The 22,801-nt window shown below is 42.0% G+C and overlaps 1 protein-coding gene and 2 long non-coding RNA genes across 3 annotated transcripts in view; 1 reads left to right on the top strand and 2 right to left on the bottom strand.

Moving 5' to 3' along the window:
* The window catches only part of LOC309353850, a 166,163-nt gene that overhangs the window by 122,761 nt on the left and 20,601 nt on the right, over nucleotides 1-22,801 (bottom strand). The gene's annotated exons all lie outside the window — the stretch shown is intronic.
* ITGB8 (integrin subunit beta 8) overlaps nucleotides 1-22,801 on the top strand; it is a 43,018-nt gene that overhangs the window by 2,495 nt on the left and 17,722 nt on the right. The window contains exons 2-3 of the mRNA XM_081883244.1: nucleotides 12,439-12,524; nucleotides 15,903-16,074. Of these exons, the coding sequence (XP_081739370.1) occupies nucleotides 12,439-12,524; nucleotides 15,903-16,074 (258 nt within the window). The remainder of the gene's footprint in view (nucleotides 1-12,438; nucleotides 12,525-15,902; nucleotides 16,075-22,801) is intronic.
* LOC309353852 lies at nucleotides 12,496-21,699 on the bottom strand. The gene is made up of 3 exons (XR_014162077.1): nucleotides 17,357-21,699; nucleotides 15,805-15,912; nucleotides 12,496-12,631 (listed from the first exon to the last, which is right to left on the bottom strand). It is a non-coding gene; the product is annotated as an uncharacterized lncRNA (long non-coding RNA).

The raw sequence follows: 22,801 nt of genomic DNA, 5'->3' as shown, positions 1-22,801 counted from the left end.
AAGCCTGCGGAATAAAGAACTACAGATAACCCAAACACCCAATCTAGAGCTCTCATACGCCCCACCACACTAGTCTGGGATATGCATAGGCTTTATTTATCATGTTGGTGGAGAATCCTGATTTGCGCTGGTACAGGAATGCATGTGTGGATCTGGCAAAGAGACACTCTTGAAACAGAGAAGCTATTGCAGTCAGGGGAGTTCTTGCAAATGTGATGAGTTGTTCACATTGTCTTACTGCTTAGTAAAATGTAATTATCCTGCTTAAATCTTTGCTTCTGGTTTGCATGAGTATTCAAGAAGGGATCCATTTAGAGATTTATGTTTAAGATGCAGATACATTTAGTTCAGTGTTAGAAACTTAGATGTGAAAGCTAGGAGCTAAATGACACCTTAAACCTAGGTTATGGGTGCAACAACTGAATGTCAAGGCATGCTTTTTTATAACAAGAATATAAAGCTGGAAATGAATGAACTGCAGCTTAAATATTATGTTCATTTCCCCCATGGTCTAGTCCTTCCCCTGCCCACCCCCCTAATATTCTTAAGAGGGTCTCTTCTCCAGTCTTCAGAGAGTAGCTGGAAGTGGGGAGGAAGAAAAAGGTCCTCCTTTCCTTCCACTCTGCAGTTTTAATCTGAAATTTTAGGCACAGTACTTCGCCCAGAGCTCAGAAACCTCTTGCACTAATGAAATTCCGTTGCAAAATGTGCCGAGAACAATGGGGGTTTTAAACACTGATTTAATTCTTGGCCTATGTGCTCTAACTTGCACCTCCCAAGTCTTGGGCAGGGCTGGTGGAGAGAAAGAGAGAGAGAACTCTGTTGGGTCAGTTTAAGCTTGAGATTACATATTATGGGTAAGAGACTTTAGATGTAAATTCCCTGGATTAGTGCAAAGATACCATCAAATATTTGGGTCTTCTGATCTCTCTGATGCTATCTGATCCTAATGACACTTGAAGCATGATGCCCCAGACAAGCTTAACTTCTGGGATCTGTATCCTCCAATCCCAATAATACAACTCCTTGGATATAATAGTTTAGAAATCTTACATAAGACCCTATGCAGGAGCTATTTTTTCAGTTAAGTATTATCCCAAATGCCATGATTATGGCAATGGAGAACAAGATGTGGATTATCATCAGCTTCCAGATGAGATTAGTTAATATACAGATGACAATACACAAGGTCTTCAATAAACAAAGAGTTTATTTCACAAAATTAAACCTTCACTGTTTTTATTACTAGAGGTGATAACTGATGGTAGTCAGTTCCTAATACAGTTCAGGCAAGCTCCATTGCCTCTTAAGTCATAGCTAAAAGAATACCTATATTCCAGAGCTGTGTAACGGAAGTCAGATGTTTAAATAGTAAAATGGAGATTGAATGCTGATGTAATACGTTTTAAAGTTACTACTACAGTGGTACCTTGGGTTACATACACTTCAGGTTACAGAGTGTGCTAACCCAGAAATAGTACCTCGGGTTAAGAACTTTGCTTCAGGATGAGAACAGAAATCATGCTCCGGTGGCGCAGCGGCAGCAGGAGGCCCCATTAGCTAAAGTGGTGCTTCAGGTTAAGAACAGTTTCAGGGTAAGAAAGGACCTCCAGAACAAATTAAGTACTTAACCCGAGGTACCACTGTACTGTATTGTCACATCATGTGTGCTGTTTTAAATACACACTGAAAAGCTAAGTCAACTAATAGCATAAATTAAGCACACTTAAGGACTTCATGGTCTCCATGACAACTATGGAACTCTCCAATGGTCATCAGTCCAACACAGTGATCAGACCATACCCTTGAACTAGGCTTTTTCTTGAGGGATGTAGCAAAGGTGAATTGTGCATGAACAATTCACTCACTTATCATGCTCTGAACATTAGCTGGTGAAGTTTGGTTTGGTGGCACCAATTATCCTCTGTAAGAGTAGAGCACCGGTTATGCCCACGTGCATAAACTGATGGATTCCTGAATGCTCTGTGGGATTTTCCAGCAGAAAAAAGCTGATGATCCTGGCAAAGTCCTGGTCATGCTATGGAATGGTGAGATATGATAGGTGGTTGACATGATTGCTCTTGCAGAGCTCAGAGGCTCATAGGTATTCTGGAGAGCATTGGGCAGGATGTACAAAGACTGCAAGTGGCACAAATCTTACTCCGAAGTTGACCAAACACAAGTTAGTACACATCATGCCTACCATGTGGCAGTGTGGGTGGTGGAGAGAGCTCATTTAGCAGCCTGCACTGAATCCTTTAGTGGTCAAATGGAGTTGACCAGAGGGTGGTCCAGAGGTTGCTGAATCTCATTGTAGGGGAAGAATCTCTGGAATCTTTAAGAACTAGATGACCCTTCCAACTCTACAGTTCTATGATTCTGTGACACACTGGTTGATTTTTTTTTGAGGATGAAGTTGCTCAGCTGCAGAGTGACCTTGACACAGCTGCTATAGCTGTTCCAATTGAAGTGTCACATGTTGTGGGATCAGTTTCGGTTGATTCAGCCTGATGATGTGGACAAGCTGCTTGTGGCCTTAAGTTCAACTGTGGGTCCTCTTCACTCATCTCTCTTGGCTTATTATACCCAGAAGAGGAGGAGTAGACTGGTTGTGGAGGGGGGTGTTCCTGACACCTTGAAAGAGGCAGTAGTATAGCTCCCCCAAAAGAAACTGGTCCTAGACCTAATGGTTTGGACAGCTGACCAGTTGCAAATACTCTCTTCTTAGGGAAAGTTGTGTGGAGAGGGTTGTGGCAGAGTAGTTGTAAAGTGTCTTGGATGTCACAGATTATCTCAACCCATTCCAATCTTGGTTCAGGACTGCCTATAGGACCAAGCCATTCTTGGTCACCCTGGCAAATTACCTTTACCGAGAGTGAGGCAAAGAGAGTCAAACCTTGCCCTTTCTTCTTGATCTTTCTGTAGCTTTTGATACAATTGAAAATGGTGTCCTATGGATGGGTGCCCTGAGATGAGAATTGGAGGCCTTGTATTATGATGATTCCAAACCTTACTTTACATAACCAAGTCCAGAGAGCAGCATTGGAAGAATGCTTTTTGGCTCCCTGGCATTTATGCTGTGGGGTACATACCACAGGACACTATTTTATCCCCAGCAGTATTCAATATCCTTTTGAAGCCATTGGAAGTGGTCATTAGGAGTTTGGAGGCAACGTGCCATTAGTATGGTGATTACACTCAGCTCTGTTTCTACATAACATCTAAATCAGGAGAAGATGTAGAGGCCCTAGACTGGTGCTTGGGGTCATTAGTGAACTGGATGAGGAAAAATATACTGAGCTTGAATCCTGGAGAAACAGAGGCAGTGTACTTCCTGTATCTGAGGAACTGGCCAATGGCCTACCCTGGGCAGGTTTCTACTCCCTCTGAAGGAGCAGATTTAGAGTCTGGGAAAGCTTCTGAATCTTGCTTTGTCCCTAGATGTCCAGTGGCTTCAGTGACTTGGAGCACCATTTATCAGCTTTGGCTGGTGTGACCGTTAAGGTTGTTCCAAGATTGGGGTAGCTTGACTGCAGTAGTTCAGGAACCGGTAACTTTATGGCTGGATTACTGCAATGCCACTGTATGTCGGGGTCACCTTGTGCTTGGGCTGGAAACTACATTTAGTGCAGAGTGCTGCAGCACAATTGCAGGCAGGAAGAAGACCCTCTCAGCATATTACAACCATGCTCAGAGACTTGCACTGGCTGTTCATTTGCTGGCAGGCAAAAATCAATGCAATACTATTAGTATGTAAAGCACTCTACAGCTTAGGACCCATTTATGGTACTTCTAAGATTGCCCTACCACATATTTGCCCACTTGACTACTTCAATATATGGAACAGGCACTTTTACGAGTGTTGCATAATGTTTGTTCCACAGTTGCAAGGAATCAATCCTTCAGCATGGCAGCATCTACCTGTAGCTTGATCACCTGAACAAGCAACATTTTAAAATTAAAGAAAGTTTAGTGTTTCAAGAAGTCCGGCAGAGAGTCTACCTTTGTTTCCTCTCTGCTGCAGCATATGTTGTTATACCCTCAGCTCTCGAGATAACTGGCCTGTATATTGTTCTCCAGTATATAGATAAAGGAAACACAATGATCTGCCTGCAGAACCTACTTCTTTTCACAGTATGATGATAGTAGGCCATTTGTCACAGTAAACAGAAAATGATGGTCCTTCAAGCTCATTAATTGTTATTTCTGTGTTAATGAAAAGCTGTGAAAGAAAATAGGCAAAATGTATATATTTTAACCAATTATTTCATTTTTTGTTGTCCACTTATTTTAAGTGAAGGCAGAATGTGAAGTTTAATAAGAGCAAATACAACATTAAAAAAGCAGTATTAAAAGTTCCAAGTCCCAAAGTATCTTCAGAATGCTGATTTTTTTAAAAAAGACAAGTTTTACTTCCCAGTGACAAAGGATCTCTTGTTCTGTGACTTTAACTAAAGGGTAATTGTAGCGTAGCTCAGCCAACAGAAACAAGTACCTGATGCTGGAATGAGAACATTGGACAATAAAACTTGCCAAAACCACTCCAACACAATAATTTGGCTTTATTCTTTAAAGGAAAAAAAGTAATGAGGAAGTTATCAAATGAAATGTTTAATAGAAAATGCAATTATGCCCACACTGCTTTAATCAGTGCTGTGATTCTAGTAACTGTTAAGAGATAGGAGTTTACATGTAACAATGATCAAGCTGAAGTCCAACAATTAGCTATTTCTGGCACATGACTTAATAATTATCTAATGTTGAACTGCACTGGACACCGTTTGACAGCTTCAGCAATTCTATTCCTAGTAACTTTTTTGGTAGGTCTTTAGAGCAGAAGTAATCAGTGTAGTGCCTGCCAGATGTTGGATTATTACAGCTTCCAGCATCTTTGACCCTTGGTTCTGCTGCCTGAGGCTCAGGAAAGCAAGCACTGGGGCAGGTTCTCCTCTTCTGGCCAGTAGTTTGGACCACACTTTCTCTCCCCTTTACTGCAATGTTATTTGTGGGGATCAGGGATGCAGGATCCCAGTAGCCGTAGGGCACCTGACTGATGGCAAAGGCCAGGGGGCACCTCTCTTCAGTTTTGTGGTCCCAGGTGTAACTGGCAGTAACATTAGCATGCAGGGAGGGGAGAAAGAAGCTCCTTCCATGATGGATGCAGCCAATTTAGTCTCTCCTTGCCATCATAGAGTTATTTATTTATTTACTTTACATATTTATAAACTCCTTCACACCTAGATGCTGTCAAAACAGTAAACACAGGAGGCAACTCCTAGGGGCTGAGTTCCCTTTGACCCCCTCAATAAAATATTTGAGAGGGCCCAGCCCCCCCCCCCAATAAAGCTAACGGGCATTGCTAGCCATATGGTGTGTGTGTGTGCCACACCATGTGATCAGTTATGTAGGCAGGGATTCACCTGCCACCACCCCCCAATATTTTATTCAAGTTGGCACCCCTGACAGTTAAGATACACTTTGATAAAATACAAAATTGTAGAACCATTTCTAAAAGCAATAAGACCCTTTCTACAATTAGGTTTAGTATTCCACAACTTGACTGGGCACAATTAAGGGGAAGCCTTCTTAAACAGGAACATCTCCAATAGCCACCTAAATATCACGATATTAGCTGACTAATTTCAGCTGATAATTGATTCCAGAGGGCTGCAGAGGCAACACTAAAAGCTCAGCTTCTAGTACAAACATCCATGCAGTATTTTAAGCAGTACCCCATCCCAGGATAACAACTGTCAGGCAGGGATATATGAAGCAAGATGGTCCTTCAAGTAATTTTTAAGCAGTGCTGTTTTTCTAGAAAAAGAGGTGCTGGAACTCACAGTGAACACCTCCCTCATTCTCTTAGAATGGCAATGGCATGCACCTGAGAGGTGCTATAACTGAGTTCTGGCTGGGAAAAAAGCCCTGTTTCAAGTGGTAAAGCAAAATTCTGAACTAGGCCCAGGAGCATATTGGCAGTGAGTGCTGCATTCTCAGCAGAGGTATTGTATGGCGTCAGGATGCTCTCATCAGCTGCCTAGCTGCTGCATCCTGCGCCAGCTGGGTTAAGTTCAAGAGAAGTCCCACATAGAGCATGTGGCAGTAATCCAGTCTTGAGGTTGCTCAAGACCACAGTGGTCAACTCGTCTCAGTCCAGGAACATCTGTAGCTGCCTCACCAACCTCACCAAAGCACTCTTTGCCACCAAGGCCATGTGTGACTTCAAGTGAGTCAGTAGGTACCCATTTCTTCAGAGGGAGTGCAATCCCATCCAGAACAAGTAACTGACCTCTCTCAAAGGCCTGAGTTTTTCCCAGTTCATTGGCCCTGGGAAGAAATTGGTGCAGCCTCCTAGTGGTCCTTTGTCAGCTGGCCAATGACAGAGGCCACACAAAGGCAAACATGTTGTTGGACATGCAGTCCTTGATGAGAAGTCCTAATATTTTTCTTAGAGGGATGTTATCTGATTTGAACTGTTTTTGCTAAAATGTTTCCAGAAGAAGAAATGGAATGTTAGGAATGTCTATCCAGGTGAGTCCAAACAATGAAGCAGTGTAAAATCCTAAGTAAGCCTGTGAGCACAGTGAAATAGACTAGCACAGACACCAAAATAACTAAAATTTATAGGCTAGCAAACAGGCAAAGGGAGACAAAGGCAAAGGCTTAATTATGATAGCGGTGCTGTATCCCAGATGAGTTCATGCAGGTGTCGATTTTAAATTTAGGAAATGAGACATGCATATGACTTCAAGGGACTCAACTCTAGCAACACATACTCATACCACACTCTTGGAAAGCAGACCTACAGTGATTGAAATCAACACTGGGAAGGAATTTCTACTCCAGGCAGCTGGCTGTCCTGTTTGTTTTTTTAATGCAACCGTGAATTTTATAAAATGCAGTTGTGAGTCACTTTGAGGGCTCCATTTGAATATAAACCTAGTGAACCTGCCAAATTTGGAACCAAAAACAAGAAAGCATTTGGCCACAATTCTGTTCATAAGGTTAAAAAAGGTTTCCTCGTTACAGGTATGAGTTGGATATATTTAAATCTGTAATGTTAGATTTCTTTTTGGGATTCTGTATGAAACACAACACTATATCTGGTAGGTAAATGCAAATCTGTAGTCATAATACATAGTCACCAACTTGGATGGTTTTAAGAATTAGCAAAATTCAAGGAGGATTGGGCTACCAGTGACTATTAGCCCAATGGCTGTGTTCTAGCTTCACTGCTATCTTGGTAACATTTCCAGAGATTATCATGTGCATTAACCTATATGATGAAACATTAACTTGTATCGTTATGGCCGCAAAAGCTAATAGATGATTTATAGAATGGTGCTTCAGTTGCTTATGTGCATCCATAAATGTAAGCAACTTTCCCCCCTTACAAGTAGAAATGTGGATTTTTAAAACAATACTAGCGTTAGTTCATCTAACTGAAACAGAAACTTAAATTTCTGATTCTGAGAAAACTATCTTTGTTTTAGAATCTGTTAGGCAAATAATTAACACAGAAGTTAATGTTCAATTTTTGTTCGAAGTAACCAAGGAAACAAAAGCATACAGGTTCAGTTGAAGCTCTATTACAGTTCACTTTTAAATCAGTCAGTCATAAGTGTGAACAAATTACGGTACTAGTGGTGAGTGAACGTAAAAATGGGATAGTTTGGGCACTGGCTTTTTGAATCCTGCTCCTTACATTTGTTTTAGATGGGTCAGTTTCAGACCCACAGGGATTCCTCTTCCTCCAACTTCCTGGGAGAGGCTGTAGGCAGAACTTTTGGGAACTAGTATGGTAGTGGACCTAATGGCCAGGGGTCCCTTTACCTTTACCTTTTTATGGTAGGGCCTTGGGCATTGCATGTGTATATCTCAGTATTCAGAAACACCGGAAACTATGGGAAATGGAGTTCTTTCCTGGCTCTGCTCTGTTTGCACATGTGCACATAAGTACCTTGGGGCTCTTGCAAGATTTGCCAGGGACTCACAGAAAACCTTGCTTGCCGTTTCCCACATCTCAGTAAGCCTTAAATTTGAAATGAGAAAAGTACCAATTGACTAATGCAAATTTGACTCCTTTCTCCTCCCACGGGCTCACACTAAGATTTGGTATCTGCTGTTAAATTGTACTCAATCAATTACCGAGCATTGGAGACAGGTGGATTTTAAGAGTTCTAATTATTTGAGTTGGGGCAGTAAAATGAGGGCTTAAAATGAAATATTTGATTTGAGCTTTCTGTGGCCTATAACCTAATTCTGTTCCAAATGCATTATGTTTGGTATTGTCCCAGAAATATTCTCTCTTTTATTCTAAAATACTTTAATTTCTTGCAATGTCAGGGTCATTAAGCCTTATTTAATGTAATTCTCTTAGAATGCATAATATGATATACAGTTGGGTATGGTATAACTAACTACACATGTTTTATTATGTATATATGTCAGTGTAATTTTTTTGAGCCAAAATATGGCCTGTCTTGTTTTAAAATACCTTTTTGGCATGTTTCAGTTATTTAACTAAAGCCAGTAGAAGCCTGCCTCTTGACTTTTGGCATCATAACGGTTCAGTTTTGTCTGGGCTGTGTTGGTAAAATGGTAAGAAAAGTCTCTTTCCTATACTAAGCCAACTCATAAAAATATTTCTAGCTTTAGTGTTAGGGGTTTGTTTTTCCTTTTTCTTTTTCTTTAGAAAAGATATAACTAATTTAGTAATGCCTTGGTTCTAATTTATTTTTTAAAAATAGACTGGCAGCTACATGAGAAATATTTCATGAATGAATGCATGTCTGTAAATGTTACTTCTATAAGAAGTTATTGGAACAAATTATGAACCAAACAGATTCTGAACCCTGTTTTTAAAGAAATTATATAAGACCAGGTCATTTGTTTTAAACCTTATGTATCAAAAAATGTTAGTAAGAAAGAAACAAGACAAATGGACTTCCTACAGGGGTTGATTTACTGAGCCGCTATATTGGTGTCATCTTCCCCCCCCCCCTTGTTATTGTTCTACTCTAGTGTGTGGTCATTTGCTAAAACTTGTTCTATTGGTGGGATAATGGAGTTGGGCGAAAATCACTTGTGGCAGATTCATGCAGAGATTTCTAGAGTTATTTTGTTCTATGTTGTTGTTGTTTAGTCATTTACTGTAGTTGTGTCCGACTCTTCGTGACCCCATGGACCAGAGCACATCAGGCACTCCTGTCCTCCACCGCCTCCCACAGCTTGGTCAAACTCATGCTGGTAGCCTCGAGAACACTGTCCAACCATCTCGTCCTCTGTCGTCCCTTTTCCTTGTGCCCTCAATCTTTCCCAACATCAGGGTCTTTTCCAGGGAGTCTTCTCTTCTCATGAGGTGGCCAAAGTATTGGAGCCTCAGCTTCAAGATCTGTCCTTCCAGTGAGTACTCAGGGCTGATTTCCTTAAGAATGGATCGGTTTGATCTTCTTGCAGTCCATGGGACTCTCAAGAGTCTCCTCCAGCACCATTGTTCTGTGTAGTCTACTGTAACATCAAGTCTTGCATGCATACAAAGGGGAGCCCAAGGCTTTATAGAGGAGGTGCCATGGTTTGCAAGCAGAAGGTAGCTACTTCAGGTTGAAGGACTCCTGAAGGTCATTGTAGACCAATGTGGGGAACCCTTGGCCCACCAGATGTTGCTGAACTACAATTCCCCCATCCCTATCCTCTGGCCATGCTTGCTGGGGCTGACGGGAGTTGTAGTTCAGCAACATCTGGAGGGCCAAAGGTTCTCCACTTCTGTTGTGGACAGTGATCAGGCAGATGGGTGTATGGCGAGACTTTGTATGAGGCAGCTCCTTTACTTTCCTATGCCTGTTTTGTTAATATATCTTTGGATGCTACACCATCAGAACACATGGTTTTTGAGAAGCCACAGTTGTGTCTCCATGATGATATGGTGAAAACCTATTGGGAACTGTTTTGCCTGCCCTGCTAGTTTTTTGTGTGTATGGAGGTGTGTGGTGTTGTATGTTGTTGATTTCTACAAATACCGTCATACTCTGTGAAACGAAAACCCAGCAAGAACTATGCCATGTATGTGACTTGGCTGTTCACACAGTTTAGCTACCAGTGTAAGGTTTCCCTCCCAACATTTTTCTGTTTTTGTTTCTCGGTAGGTGTTACCAAATCGGTGTTTTGGAATAATGTTCTTGCTCTGGCTTGACCCACATACCCTCCCTAATCAGTTTAAATGTACTACAGTTTACCTTTTCGCTTAAAGCAAAATAAACTTTGGGCCTACTCTTGCATCTAATGTTACTACACACAGAAAGAAACGCACACATGCCTTTTTTAAAAAAAATATACCGTGAAGATAAACAGTTGTAGTTATTGAGGATCTTGTTTCAGTGCAAGACCTGGCATAATAGATGGCTGTTCATCTTCTAGCTTTCAGTTCTCCCTCTCTAGCTTTATGGATGTGGAGACAGCAATGCTTTGTTGTTGCCATACTGAACGCTCTCGAGAACTGACAGAACAAAGAGCAACAGATTGCATTTCAAGGGCGCCCTTCCAAAACTCTATCAAACAGTTGAAAATAGTGAATGGCATGCTGCACTTAAAAAAAAAAACCTGTGACAAGAAATAAATCAGGAATAGAGTTATTTGAAATAATGGTACAGTGGTACCTCGGGTTACATACACCTCAGGTTACATACGCTTCAGGTTACATACGCTTCAGGTTACAGACTCTGCCAACCCAGAAATAGTGCTTCAGGTTAAGAGCTTTGCTTCAGGATGAGAACAGAAATCGGGCTCTGGCGGCGCGGCGGCAGCAGGAGGCCCCATTAGCTAAAGTGGTGCTTCAGGTTAAGAACAGTTTCAGGTTAAGAACGGACCTCCGGAACAAATTAAGAACTTAACCCGAGGTACCACTGTAGTCCACAGTTGCCAGCAGCCAATTACTGTGGATTATTAATCTGAGAGGGATTGTTCCATATCTCACTAGAAATCCATTTCGGGCAGATGCCACACAAACAAAGATTTAATTTCTGCTCCTGTTGTAGACTTGTATTAACCACCTAAAAACAATGAACTGAGTGCTTGGCTATAGTAGCGCTCAGTGAGGTGCAGGGGTGCCAATTTGAATAAAATATGTGGGGGGACAGGTAAGCCCCACCCCACATAATTGATCACATGACATGGCACACCCACCCACCCATTTGAATAGCAATGTCCATCAACTTTGGAGGCCGCCCCCTCAAATATTTTATTGTGGGGGACGAAGGGACCTCGGCCCCTAGGAGTTGGCTCCTATGGTGAAGATGCCTCAAGTGGGGCACCCTTGCTCTCACAGCTTCCCAGCGCAGAGAGTTGCTGGCATTTACCAAGAAGGAGAGGGAAAGGGGCAAGATGCAGGGCATGTGCACACTGGCTCCATCATCATGTGCTGTGCCACACTTCTATTGCTTCGCCTCGTACCCCTCTGTCTCAGTAAGTGCCAGTGACCCGCTGTGTTGGGAAGCCAGTAGTGTCTCAGCGGCTGCTACTGCAAGCTGTCAGCATGTGCTAGAATTAATAGGAATGACATCGTCGGTGTCAGGAGCAGATGTCAGGGGCAGGTCAGCAATCACTCACCCAGCGTCAGTGAAATTAACTCTGTATTCAAAGGAACAAGACAGCTCAGGAGGCCAGGCCTACTGATTACAACAGCTCTTCCCAGCAGATCTTGCCCCAATGAGGCAGTTATGAGGACTGCCTTCCTACAGTTCCCTATGTCTCCTCCTCTCCCAGGTCCTTCTCAAGCAATCTGAGACTTTGCCGCCTTGCCTGTCTTTGCTCTGCCCTCTTCATACCTCTTCTGGCTCTGGGAGACCGAGGGGCAAGGGGAGCTGGTTGCAGCAGGAAGGGGAGACCCCTTGGCTTCTTCATCTCTGCCTCCACCCTCCGCTTCTGCCTGATTCTGGATTGCTCTCTGCTTCAGCATGTTACCATTCACTAAACTCTCTTACCGCTTCAGCTTCTGATGCCTCCTCCTCCCAGTCTGAACCCCCTGACCACTCATTGTTGGAACACCACCACTCCCTGGGCTCTGAGCCACCTTCCCTTGGGGGTTCCCCAGCTGCTGCCTCCCACCACTCCTTTGCATTCAGCCAGTCTATGACACTAATACTGGATCAGATAGTAGTTGTAGTAGCCAATAGGGCCAGCAGCAGGGTTTTCTGGGCCTTGCAAAATGTGCACTTCTCCCTGACCCCGATTCCTTAGCTCAAAAGGGCTTGCTGTGACTTACTGAAGAGCAGGATCCTGAACTCCTAGGAAGTGATGTAGCAGCCCACTTTGATTTTCCACAAAGTACCCAGAACCTCGTGTTTTATGCTTTCAAATCACATTTTTAACTTTAGACATTGTGCTCTGCTCCCACACGTTTGCAAATCGCTGAATGGCCTTGTGTATAAATATCTTTTACAGCAGACAACAGATGTGCCATCTCAAATTCAGTGACATGTACCAACTGTCTTGCTGTGGGCCCAGAGTGTGCATGGTGTACTCAAGAGGTAAGCTCTCTTCTCCGTATTAGTCATCCTGGTACTTCTATGTCTGCTTTAGCTGCTTCAATGCAAATGAAATAAGTCTTCAGCTTCTGTGCACATGAAAGGAGTCCCTAGTCAAAAGGGAAAATTCAACAATTGTTGGGGAAGTACAGTAGCTGTTAAAAAACTGAACCTTTGTATTTTCATGAGTAACAGGCCCATCGCATGAAAGCAGGAGAGGACCAAAATAAGAAGAGGGGGGAGCAGTTTATTCCTGTGTACATATTACTGTTTTTTACCTACGTCTATTAAGGCTATATTAATGATGATAATTACAATAATGATGATGATTATTAACCTGCACAAAGCAGTGGTAGGCCAGGTCAGAAGGGAGCTATTTCTGGGGTTGCCAGAGCACACCTTCGTCCTACTACCTTTCCCTCTCTTCTTTACCTCTTTGTTTTCATCCGTCCTTCCATCCATCCTTTGCTTGCTGCTAAGGGGAAACAAACACATTAAGAATGTGGGGTTCTTATTGGTTTAGGCCCCCCCCCCACTTCTAGCTGCTTGCTTGACCTCTGAGGTGGGGGAGCATGAAAAGAGGGTCTTTAAGAAGCAAAAACAAAGACTTTCCAGTTGATTTAATTATACGTTTGTAAGAAAAATAATAGGGAGGCATAGAAAATTTAGGGGGCCATATATGATTTGCCATACACATGTTGGAGTCTCTATTGTGGAGAATGGTTTTGAAATACATTCAGCTTTAAAAGAAAAGGGTTGGTTGCAGAGTGACGCTCTTGCATTGTTTTCTACGGCCTTCAACATGCACTTTCTAAGAGATCCAGCATTCCTCCTCATAGAGACCATATGGATCAGCACAGCCAGTGTGGTGTCTTCCAAATCTTGTGAACTACTGCTACCATCAGCCATTGGCTGGGTTGTCTGAGACTGATGAGAGTTGTAGTCTGCAACATTTGGATAGCACAACATTTGGACAGCATCCCATTGACAACCTCTGATGTGGATGCATATTCAGCAGGTCACCTGAGTTGATAATTGCTTCTTAAAACTTGTTTAATATTAGTTGGTAATTGTTTAATATTAGTTGGTAATTAATTGGACATTACCAAATACTTTAAAGAATGATGATTTGTCCCTGAGCAGACCGTATTTTAGTCGGAGTGTGTGGGTCTTGGGCATACACTTCTTAGGCCCTTAGAAACCTGTAGCTTTTTCATATATTGGTAGAGAGGGGGTGGCAACAACATCCCTACTGACATTGGAATAATAATTTTGTGGCCATGGCTATCGAACATCTTCCACTGCTCCTTCATTATCGTTATTATTTTATTCAATCTATATCCCATCTTTCCAAAGGAGCCCAGGACAGCAAACACATCAATAATAACATATTTTTTTAAAAAAACAAACAAACTAAGAACTGTGAATGTGCTTGCTGTTCAGCCTGTGTACAGGTTCAGTGAATAATGCCTTTCTGTGGTTCTCAGTTAGGTGGAGATACCTTGTGTCTATTTCTAGACTCTGGGGAGAAATTCAACTGAAATCATGGCAGTTGGGAATGGGGACAGTTCATTCATTCCCACTGTCACCATGTCCATTACAACATCTGCACAAGTTTGCGGGTTTTGTGTTCCTGCATTCTATAAATACATACTTTCCCATAAACCTTAACAATTTAAATTTCTAAGAAACATGTTTTCTCTATGTGTAAGAAAGACAAACTTTAGTAAGAGGGCAAACAAAGAAGGTGTCAGCATAGCACATTCTGACATATATTAACAAAAGGCATATTCCTCTTTTATATTTACCTAGGGAAAACTTCATTATGGGGGATTGCTAGACATTCCAGATATTGACATGTTTTTCCACGACTCTCTGAATATTATTATCATTATTTACAAACAGCATAAATCTCTGCTACATACACATAAATGTGTCACTTTAAAAAATGTTCTCAGCTAGTCTTAATTGGATTAATTTTTCCAGTATGGCAATAAGGCAGATTTGATTACACCAAGCCAATCTTTAGTCACTCCCACAAAATGTTTCCAGTTTTGAGTAGTAACCATTCAGGGTACCACTTAGAGAAATGGAACCAATTATTTATCTGTTCCATTTGCATGTGGTCCATCCCAGTCTTCTTTTGGTCTTCTTTTTGGTCTTGTAGGGTTAATATTGATGTGTTAGAACTGTGCCTTCTATGGAACATACTCTTTAAGACTTTCTCTTGCCTTGTCCTGCCTCTCCATCCATTCCCTCCCTTTTGAATTTCCCCCTTTATGTCTTGCTCCCTTAATGTATTCCAGCAAATAAATCCGAAATGGTTTTTGGCAATAAAAGCAATTCAATTATGGAGCTTTATAGCAAAATGCATTTTCAGATGTCAGAAGTGTTTTCTGTTCAATAAAAAACACTTGTATTGAGCATGCAGTTCTTACTAGATTGTCTTAGGCCACAGGCTAAATGAAAGGCCAATTGTAATTGATGTCAGAGGGGCTGGTACATGCAAACATTTCTGAGATGGAAAAACCGCCATGAAGAAAGAGAGAGAGAGAAAAGTCATAATGAGCTCACTTTTCCTTTTTTGTTATGTGAAAACTGCCAAAGCACCCTTCAGAAACCTTTATAGCAATTAGTCCTAACTTCTGTTTTAAATATTTTGTTATAAAAACAAGTGTCCCTTTTTTTGGGCACAGCTAGGCGTAATGCAAAATGTATCCGTGTTTTGTTTTGTCGTTCGTTGGCACTCTTCCCTCTCTGCCATGGTCCCAGTGGAAATGCCCCTCCTCTTCAACAGCTATTAACCCTGGAAGGACAGTCCACATGAGTGCTTATAGGTGCTTTGCTTTAGGTGCTAATAGCCTGGTCCACATCAGGGTTTGGGGGAGCAGTGATGTCCACCAGGCCTGTATCTGGCCAGTAAGATGGAGACTCCCACAGCTGGGAGTAGCCAGTGGGGTACGGCAGTGGTGCTGCTCTGACCTCCTGAAACGGGCATCACTACACCTTAAAAGGAGGAGGAGGAGGAGGAAGTTCAGAGTGATGCAAATATACTGGCAGGAGCACCAGAATGGTTCTTCTGGTGCACAGTTGCTGTGCCAACCGCCTCACCCCTCCTCCTTTCCGCTGAGCTGCTGCAACGCCCGTGCCAGGAAGTATTGCCTACCACTCCTACACACAGCATCCCACATGAGTCACTTGGCATCATGTCTAGTTTGGACCTGCTATAGCTCCTTTGGGCATACTCGCATGCCTCATTGTTCTTCATTAATTTTTTGGTTACCTGGCTATGCTTGATGATATCTCAGAATATAAACATTTCTCTGTCTCTCCTCTCTAATTTTTTCCTCTCTCTCTCTCTATTTGCCTCTTCTCAAACAGGATTTCATGGCTGGAACAAAACAGAAGGAACGATGTGACATAGTTCTACATTTAATGAAAAGAGGCTGCAGAGCAGATTTCATAGAAAGTCCCAGCGCTGGTGTAACAATGCCCGCCAGTAATGCTAATGTACAAGTGGCACCAGGAGAAGTTTCAATCCAACTACGTCCAGGTTTGTTTCTTAAAAAGAAAGTATTGTTTTTTAAAAAAAAAATGAATTGGACACAGTTAAGCAGGCAAGAGAGATAGGGCATTCACACAGAGCCTGGCGTTTGCTTTTTAAACGAGAAAAGATACCTAATTCTGGAGAACTGTTACAGATCCAGTTTTTAAAAGGACTGAAAGCAATCAGTTCATACTGATTTAAAAAATAACTCTTGGATATGCTAATCTTGTGAGCTTTCTATATTTTGTCTAAATTGGCTATGCAGCAGTTTTGGCTCCTGCGATTTTTATGGCCTTGGCATCTGTTTAAATAGCTAATGAGACGGCTTGTCACCATTATCCGTTGTCTAATTTCCATTGTCTAACTCCCATTAAAATGTTCATAAAAATTGGATAATTATGAGTGAATAGGTCTGTATTCTGTTACCTCTCATCCCAGCCAAATCCTGTAAATGATACTTTGTATGCTTAGATTGCCTGGTCTCGTTATCTCAAATTGAACACAAGCATATCTACTACAGGTGTGGCTTTTTTTGTTGTTTTAGATGAGCTCTTATTCTCCTCACCCTCACTTTTCTACTGACACACGCACACCCCTTGGCTGTGATGCCATTGTGGATTCCACCACCCTTGTTTGTTCATGTCTTCTTGAAATCCAACTTGTTTAGTAGGGTTTTACCTTGAAACCTTGCTCTACAAGATGGTGCGGAGTAGGTTTGCATCTGTGCTTTGTTAAAAATTACAAGCTGTTTTCGAGTCACTCTGTCCACCTTTGATCTGTGATTAAGTTCCGATCTTCTCTATGCAAAATGAAGCTCTGTCTTCCCCATTCGCTCCTATGAGGCATCTTAAAACAGCACCCTACCAGATCTGTGCAGGCTGCAGTCCATTTGGAGCCTATTCACATGAGAATATTTAGAACAGGGTGAAGACACAGAGACACTACCAGTATAACGTTAAGTCACTACATGAAAAAAATTTAAAGTGCGTTTTGCTACTCCTCCTTTAAAGAGGAAAGGTAGCTAAGGAACCCAATTCAACCACCACGAAGTTGCTTCCAGTAACACGATCTACGGCTGGTTGCTCCAGTCACATGAACCACATCCTCTATCCATTCAGATGGGGGTACATCTTCACCATTAGTAGCTCTGTGAATCCCTAACTATCAGATCTTTCATTACACTCTTCTGCCGCTTGTACAGCAAGCCCCCTCTGGGCTTAGAGATCTTGTATGGGCATGTGCCTGCATCACAGCAACTTAACTGGAAGTTAACACATCTGCCAATCACCTGCAACGATGTGACTGAGCCAGCTGCTAATCCTCAGAATTAGAGCAGGATGTATTTACTGAGCATATCCTGGTCTTATTCATGTTAGAGTTGTACAGGTATAAGCCTGGTCCACCACAAACAGTTGTTGTGGTATGTTAATACTGAATAGAGTAGAAGTCATTGTTTATTCATAATGCTGGTGTTCCAGACTCTTGGGGATTTAAAGGGATGGTTTAAATGAAAGGAAACAAAAACTTTATTCACGACAAAAGTATTTTGTGCTGTGGGAGTTGCCTGAAAGTTTGGAACCTCTGTGTGGACTTTGTTTATAATAACATAACTTGTGTGGTGTTAGCGCATTGAACTCCTATTCATTTGAGAACCAGTTAAGGGGAGGCTATGGCAATATTCGCTGCATATGTGCAAGCATTTCTTAGTTGGCTATTTGCAGATAGTGCAGACATAGCATAATTGTATTGATTCAGACTTAGCTATTGCCTGACCTGAGAAACTGCCCAAACCATTGTGAGAGCTGAGGAAGAACTTCAGGTTGTTATTTCTTCTGCCTCCAGTCTTTTATGCATATTTTGCTCTTCCCAGCCTCACCTCAGTTCATCACCCTGCACTGTATTTGTATGTTATCACCATGGCATCGGATCTCCCTGGTGAAATGAGTGGCAGGCAAGATTTAGTTAAGAGTAGATCTGCTGGTGCAGGGGTTGAAAGTTTCCAGAGTGAGCTGTCATGATATGACTTCATAGATCAACTGATCTCTGATATCTTTCCTCTTCCGTGCGCTTGAAAGCTAGCAAAATGTATAATACAGTGCTATCCACTTCCTTGATTGAAAACAGGAATCTTAATGAGGTCAGCTTCATGAGCACAACTGGGAGAGCTTTTTAGTGTTTCTTTGATGCAGATGTCCAGTGTTGTGGAAGATAAGTCAAGTTTATGCTGAACTGGTTTATGCTGAACTGTGTACTAGCACTTGCTCAACTACAGAGCCTTGTCCCCATAGCTGTGCCATGGAGCAACAGTCCCTTCCCTTTCTGCCCTGCCCCACCCCACTTGTTAGTAGCAAGCAGGTGGTCCAAACTATAGCAAAGCTATGAGGCTTTGCTGTCCCCCTTGAAAGTTCACAGTGTTGAGAAAGCCACAGCTTCTATTCGTAATAGATATTTCATGTGGCACAGTTGTCACAAGCATGGAGAAAAAGTAGAGTAGTTGTGTCTTTGAGAGCAAAGTGTCACACTATGTTAGCAGAATGCCTAATGGCATTGATACTGGTATTTATAGCAGGAGCTTTTTGTTCCAGAGGAAGGCTGTGCTTCCCTCTTGCATTCTCAGTGAAGGCCTCGCTAGCAAAAACATAAGGAAACTGTGCCGCTGCTACTAGTTGCCCCAGATTTTTGCAGTCCAAATCTCCCATCAAATGTTAATCATTTGAAGGGAGGACCATGGTACGTACTAGCAATGCAACATCATGGTACTTGCCCCATTCCAATGGCATGTAGCTAGCCTACCCGTGAGAGCTGTGTGTGGACATCTGCAAGAGGGAGCCTATGTACGTTGGCTTCTATGTGATCATGCATGGCTCCTGGTTTTTGGAAGTCTATTCATATAGACTTCTCATTTTTGTAGATGTCCATATTCAACACCTGGGCATTGGAGGTGGGGCAGGGGCAGCAGTGCAGCCCTACCACTCATATTTGTAAAGCCCCCTTCACATGAGTGATGTGTGAATGGGTCTTCACTTGATTCTGTATCCCTCCAGGTGGGCAAGCAAAACCACTCAAGCCAAGCTAGAGACATGTTGTTGGATTTCATCCACTGCCCTTCTGAAAGACAGCAGAGGCCAGATGATGAAAGGTTTTCAAACACCATTTCACATTTGCACCCCTCCAAGGAATTCCCCTAAGGAACTTGGTGTATGAAGTTAACCCCCCTCCCCCCACACAATAACTATGTGCTGGAGGTTATGCCAAGAGATAGCCACTTAACCAAAGCCGCTTAATCCTTCAAGGATCTGCATATTCTATGTATCATTGCCATTTTCTTGTTAGCATTGGCAAATGTGGAGGGAAAACATGACCATCCCTTCCATGGAATAGTGTTATGATCAAAGACAATAACAATTCTGCTCATGGAAATGATTTACGCTAAATCAGGCCAAAAGAGAATAGCTGGGACGAAAAGAGCAAGTTACTGGGAAATCTCGTTTGCTTTTCATTCTCTCCATTCAAGGGGGAGTATCCAGCAGCGACAACAAGCAAGGCTTCTGTCTTATTTTTTATTTATTTTTAATTACTAGAGAAGCTTAGTAATGCTGCTTATCTGCCAAGTTAAACAAGGTTTCAGCCTGAGACATTTGTTTGTTGTGTAATGATTTCTACAGGAAAGACACATAGATACTTCTGGACTGGGTATGGCACCCCCTTCCAGCTATACCTCCTACAACTAGGACAGACCCCATTCTGGCATCCAGGGAGTCAGTCATCTTAGTGGCTGCCCTTGTTTGGGAAGTGGGTCTGAAGTCTTTGACTTTTCCAGAGTGCCATGCATGCTAACAAAGTTCATAAAAATGCGTCCCCTGGGATGCAGGATAAGTGTTCTGTTGCGGAAGAGAATGTGGGGGACTTTCTGGGATTGGCAGTTTGCTTGTCTCATTATGTGGCTACCCAAGTAAAGAGCTGCCACCAGAACTGTGGCTCCTGTCCAGCAGCTGGAGTCCTGAAAGCTGTGAACTGGAGAGTTGGGAAATGCTGATGAGCCTAAACTGGAACGGAACCTAAGTTGTAGCTCCGCTTCCTGAGCAAGGATATCCCATTTACAGAGAAAACAAATGGGTCCATTCAGAAATTGCCAGCCCTGCACTAATGGCTACAATTTGTATGCAAATCAATCCATGTTTTTGAGTCATAGTTTTCTATTACTTTGCATAATGCAAGACTGATTTCGCACCCTGAGAGAAGGGAGGTGGGTACCAAGGTGAATAAAGACCCGAACTTTGTTAATGTTTGCCCTTTGAAGATTTATTAAATCATTTACTTGAAAACTTTTAATTGCAAACAGAAGCCTGTCCTGGAATACCTGGCAACTTGTCTTGTGTCTTGACAGATAACATTAGAAAAATATTGTGATTTCTTTGTTTAGTGAATCCAGTATAAACTAATGGTACCCCTATTTTATTAAGTACTGAAAACCTATCCATCTCCTAAGTTGTTTCCGTCTCTGGCATTTCCATTGTTATACACACACCCCACACAATTTCTTTTATTTAATGAACCTCTGGCAAGTCATGCTCTTTATGCTTTACCCTCTTCCCATTCCTGCCTAATTTCTTTCTAGAGGAACATATCCTAGCATTGTGACTTTGTACTGTGGATCTAACCACATTCATCTTTTTTCTTTATTAAGATGTATTACACACACATTTATTTATACGATTTATATCATGCCCTTCCTCTCAGAGGATCCTAGTATGGCAAACACATTAATGAAAAAACATTTTTTATTATTAAAAAAACCAGTTTAAAACATTCTCTGAACCACTGATCTCAGAGGTGCCAGCAACTGCATTGTTCAGCCATCAGGTGTGCTCTGGTGACTCACCTAGACTGGTAAAGAAAGCATTATTTACAATGGTACCTCGGTTTTCGAACGTCCCCATTGATGAGCATTTCGGAACTCGAACGCCGTAAACCCAGAAGTAAATGCTTCCATTTTCACACATGCCTCAGAAGTCAAATGGCTTCCGCTAAGTTTTTCTCAATTTTCTCTATTAAATTTGCAGTCCTCCCTTTGCACCTCAATTTTCGAACGTTTCAGAACTCAAACAGTCTTCCGGAACGGATTACATTCAAAAATTGAGATACCACTGTATATGCGTTGGATGTGTGATATGACATTGCGCCCCACCAGATGGTGATGTGGAGTCCTGTTTTTCTCTTACCTGTTTTCCCTGTTTAGATTTACGTTTTAAACTGAAACACTTCTTTGATGTGTCTAGATCCAGTCTCAGTGTATACACAAAGAGAGTGAACTCGGACTACATACAGGGCATGCTTTGAAATAAACTGGCTAGGGAGAGAACACCTTCTCTGGAGATTTTAGAAGGACCCCTGTACCTCCCGAGGTGATGTGTAGCATCCTGCCAAGTAACAAGTGGAGCATAGCTTGAGGCTCTTAACTCATCATGTGCTCTGGTGCAATCCTCATCTTCAGAGCAGGAGCCTCAGAGTGGTGAATTCTGCTTCACAAGGCTTCTCATGTGTGCTATTTATTTATCACCAGAAGGAGGAGCACTTGACTCTTGCTGATGGGAAAAATCCAATTGCTAACATGCAAGGGACCAAAAGGAAACTAACTAACCTACTATCATTGAGAAATGAGGAGACAGACGGCGAAAGAGAGTTTCCATTGAAACAGAACAGGGCAAAGAAATCTTAGCAGCAAATCGAGCTAGTTTTCTATGAGGAAGCGCCTTGGATCTCTTAATTCCTCACTTGTAGTGCGGAGCCGAAAACACTCGGCCTACTTATGTAGCCTCATCCACAGGCTGCAAACATAGAGAATTATTTGGGCGATTGGGTGGGAGGAGGAAAATCAGAATTCTGTGGACTGGGGCATCCTCAAATAAGGTGGCAGCTTTTCCCGCCTTGGTCTCTGCATTTTCTTCCTCCAATCCCTGGTTGCATTCATCGTGACACACACAAACACAGCAAAACAATCAAGGTTATCAATAACACATGGTGGCATACCGAGAGGCAAAAGCAGGCCCCTGTTCACCCAGAAGTTGAAAACTAAAACAGACCATAGGCAAGAGCAAGATAGGGAAGGAAGAGGCTGGGGAGGAACAAACATAGACCAGTGCATTTATAAACACTTATAATCTGGTTAATCAAAATATGGAAGATTGTAAATATGATTAAATTTCTAAATTTGATGAGAGCTACAGAAGGAAGACAACAACCACATAATTGTTTTGTGTGTTTTTTAAGATTTTCTTGTTTTACAGAAGTAAGTGTAATGTCTCTCGTATATTGTAGAAAAATTGAGTTGTTTGTAATGTATTGGGACAACAAAGTAAACCCACATACATTATTATGCATCATGTAATTTGACTCTCAAATACTTTTTTCTTTCTTCCTGAGTGCATGAGAAATTATTAATTACTATTGCCAATGGGAAATCCTATGTTTCTAATATTTAATATTATTGATATGGTGTTTTGAAATATTGTTTCTTGCTTAAATAAAACTTTTTAAAACGTGTATATTAAGGGAAAGTGTGTGTTAGTGAAAGTACTGTACAGAAATGTATTATATTTGAGGAAATTGCTTGCAAAAACCTATAGCAGAAATTGCATACAAAAATTTGTCTATCAGCAGAGATTGACACTAAAATGTGCTCATACACACGCATGCATGCACCTGGGAGAGTTAAGTAAATAAGCCAAAAGAA

This window comes from Podarcis melisellensis, assembly GCF_964234715.1.
Source record: "Podarcis melisellensis genome assembly, chromosome: 12".
NCBI classification, from domain to species: Eukaryota; Metazoa; Chordata; class Lepidosauria; order Squamata; family Lacertidae; genus Podarcis; species Podarcis melisellensis.
The sequence above is the reverse complement of the archived record's forward strand: the minus strand, read 5'-3'. Positions and strand labels throughout refer to the sequence as shown.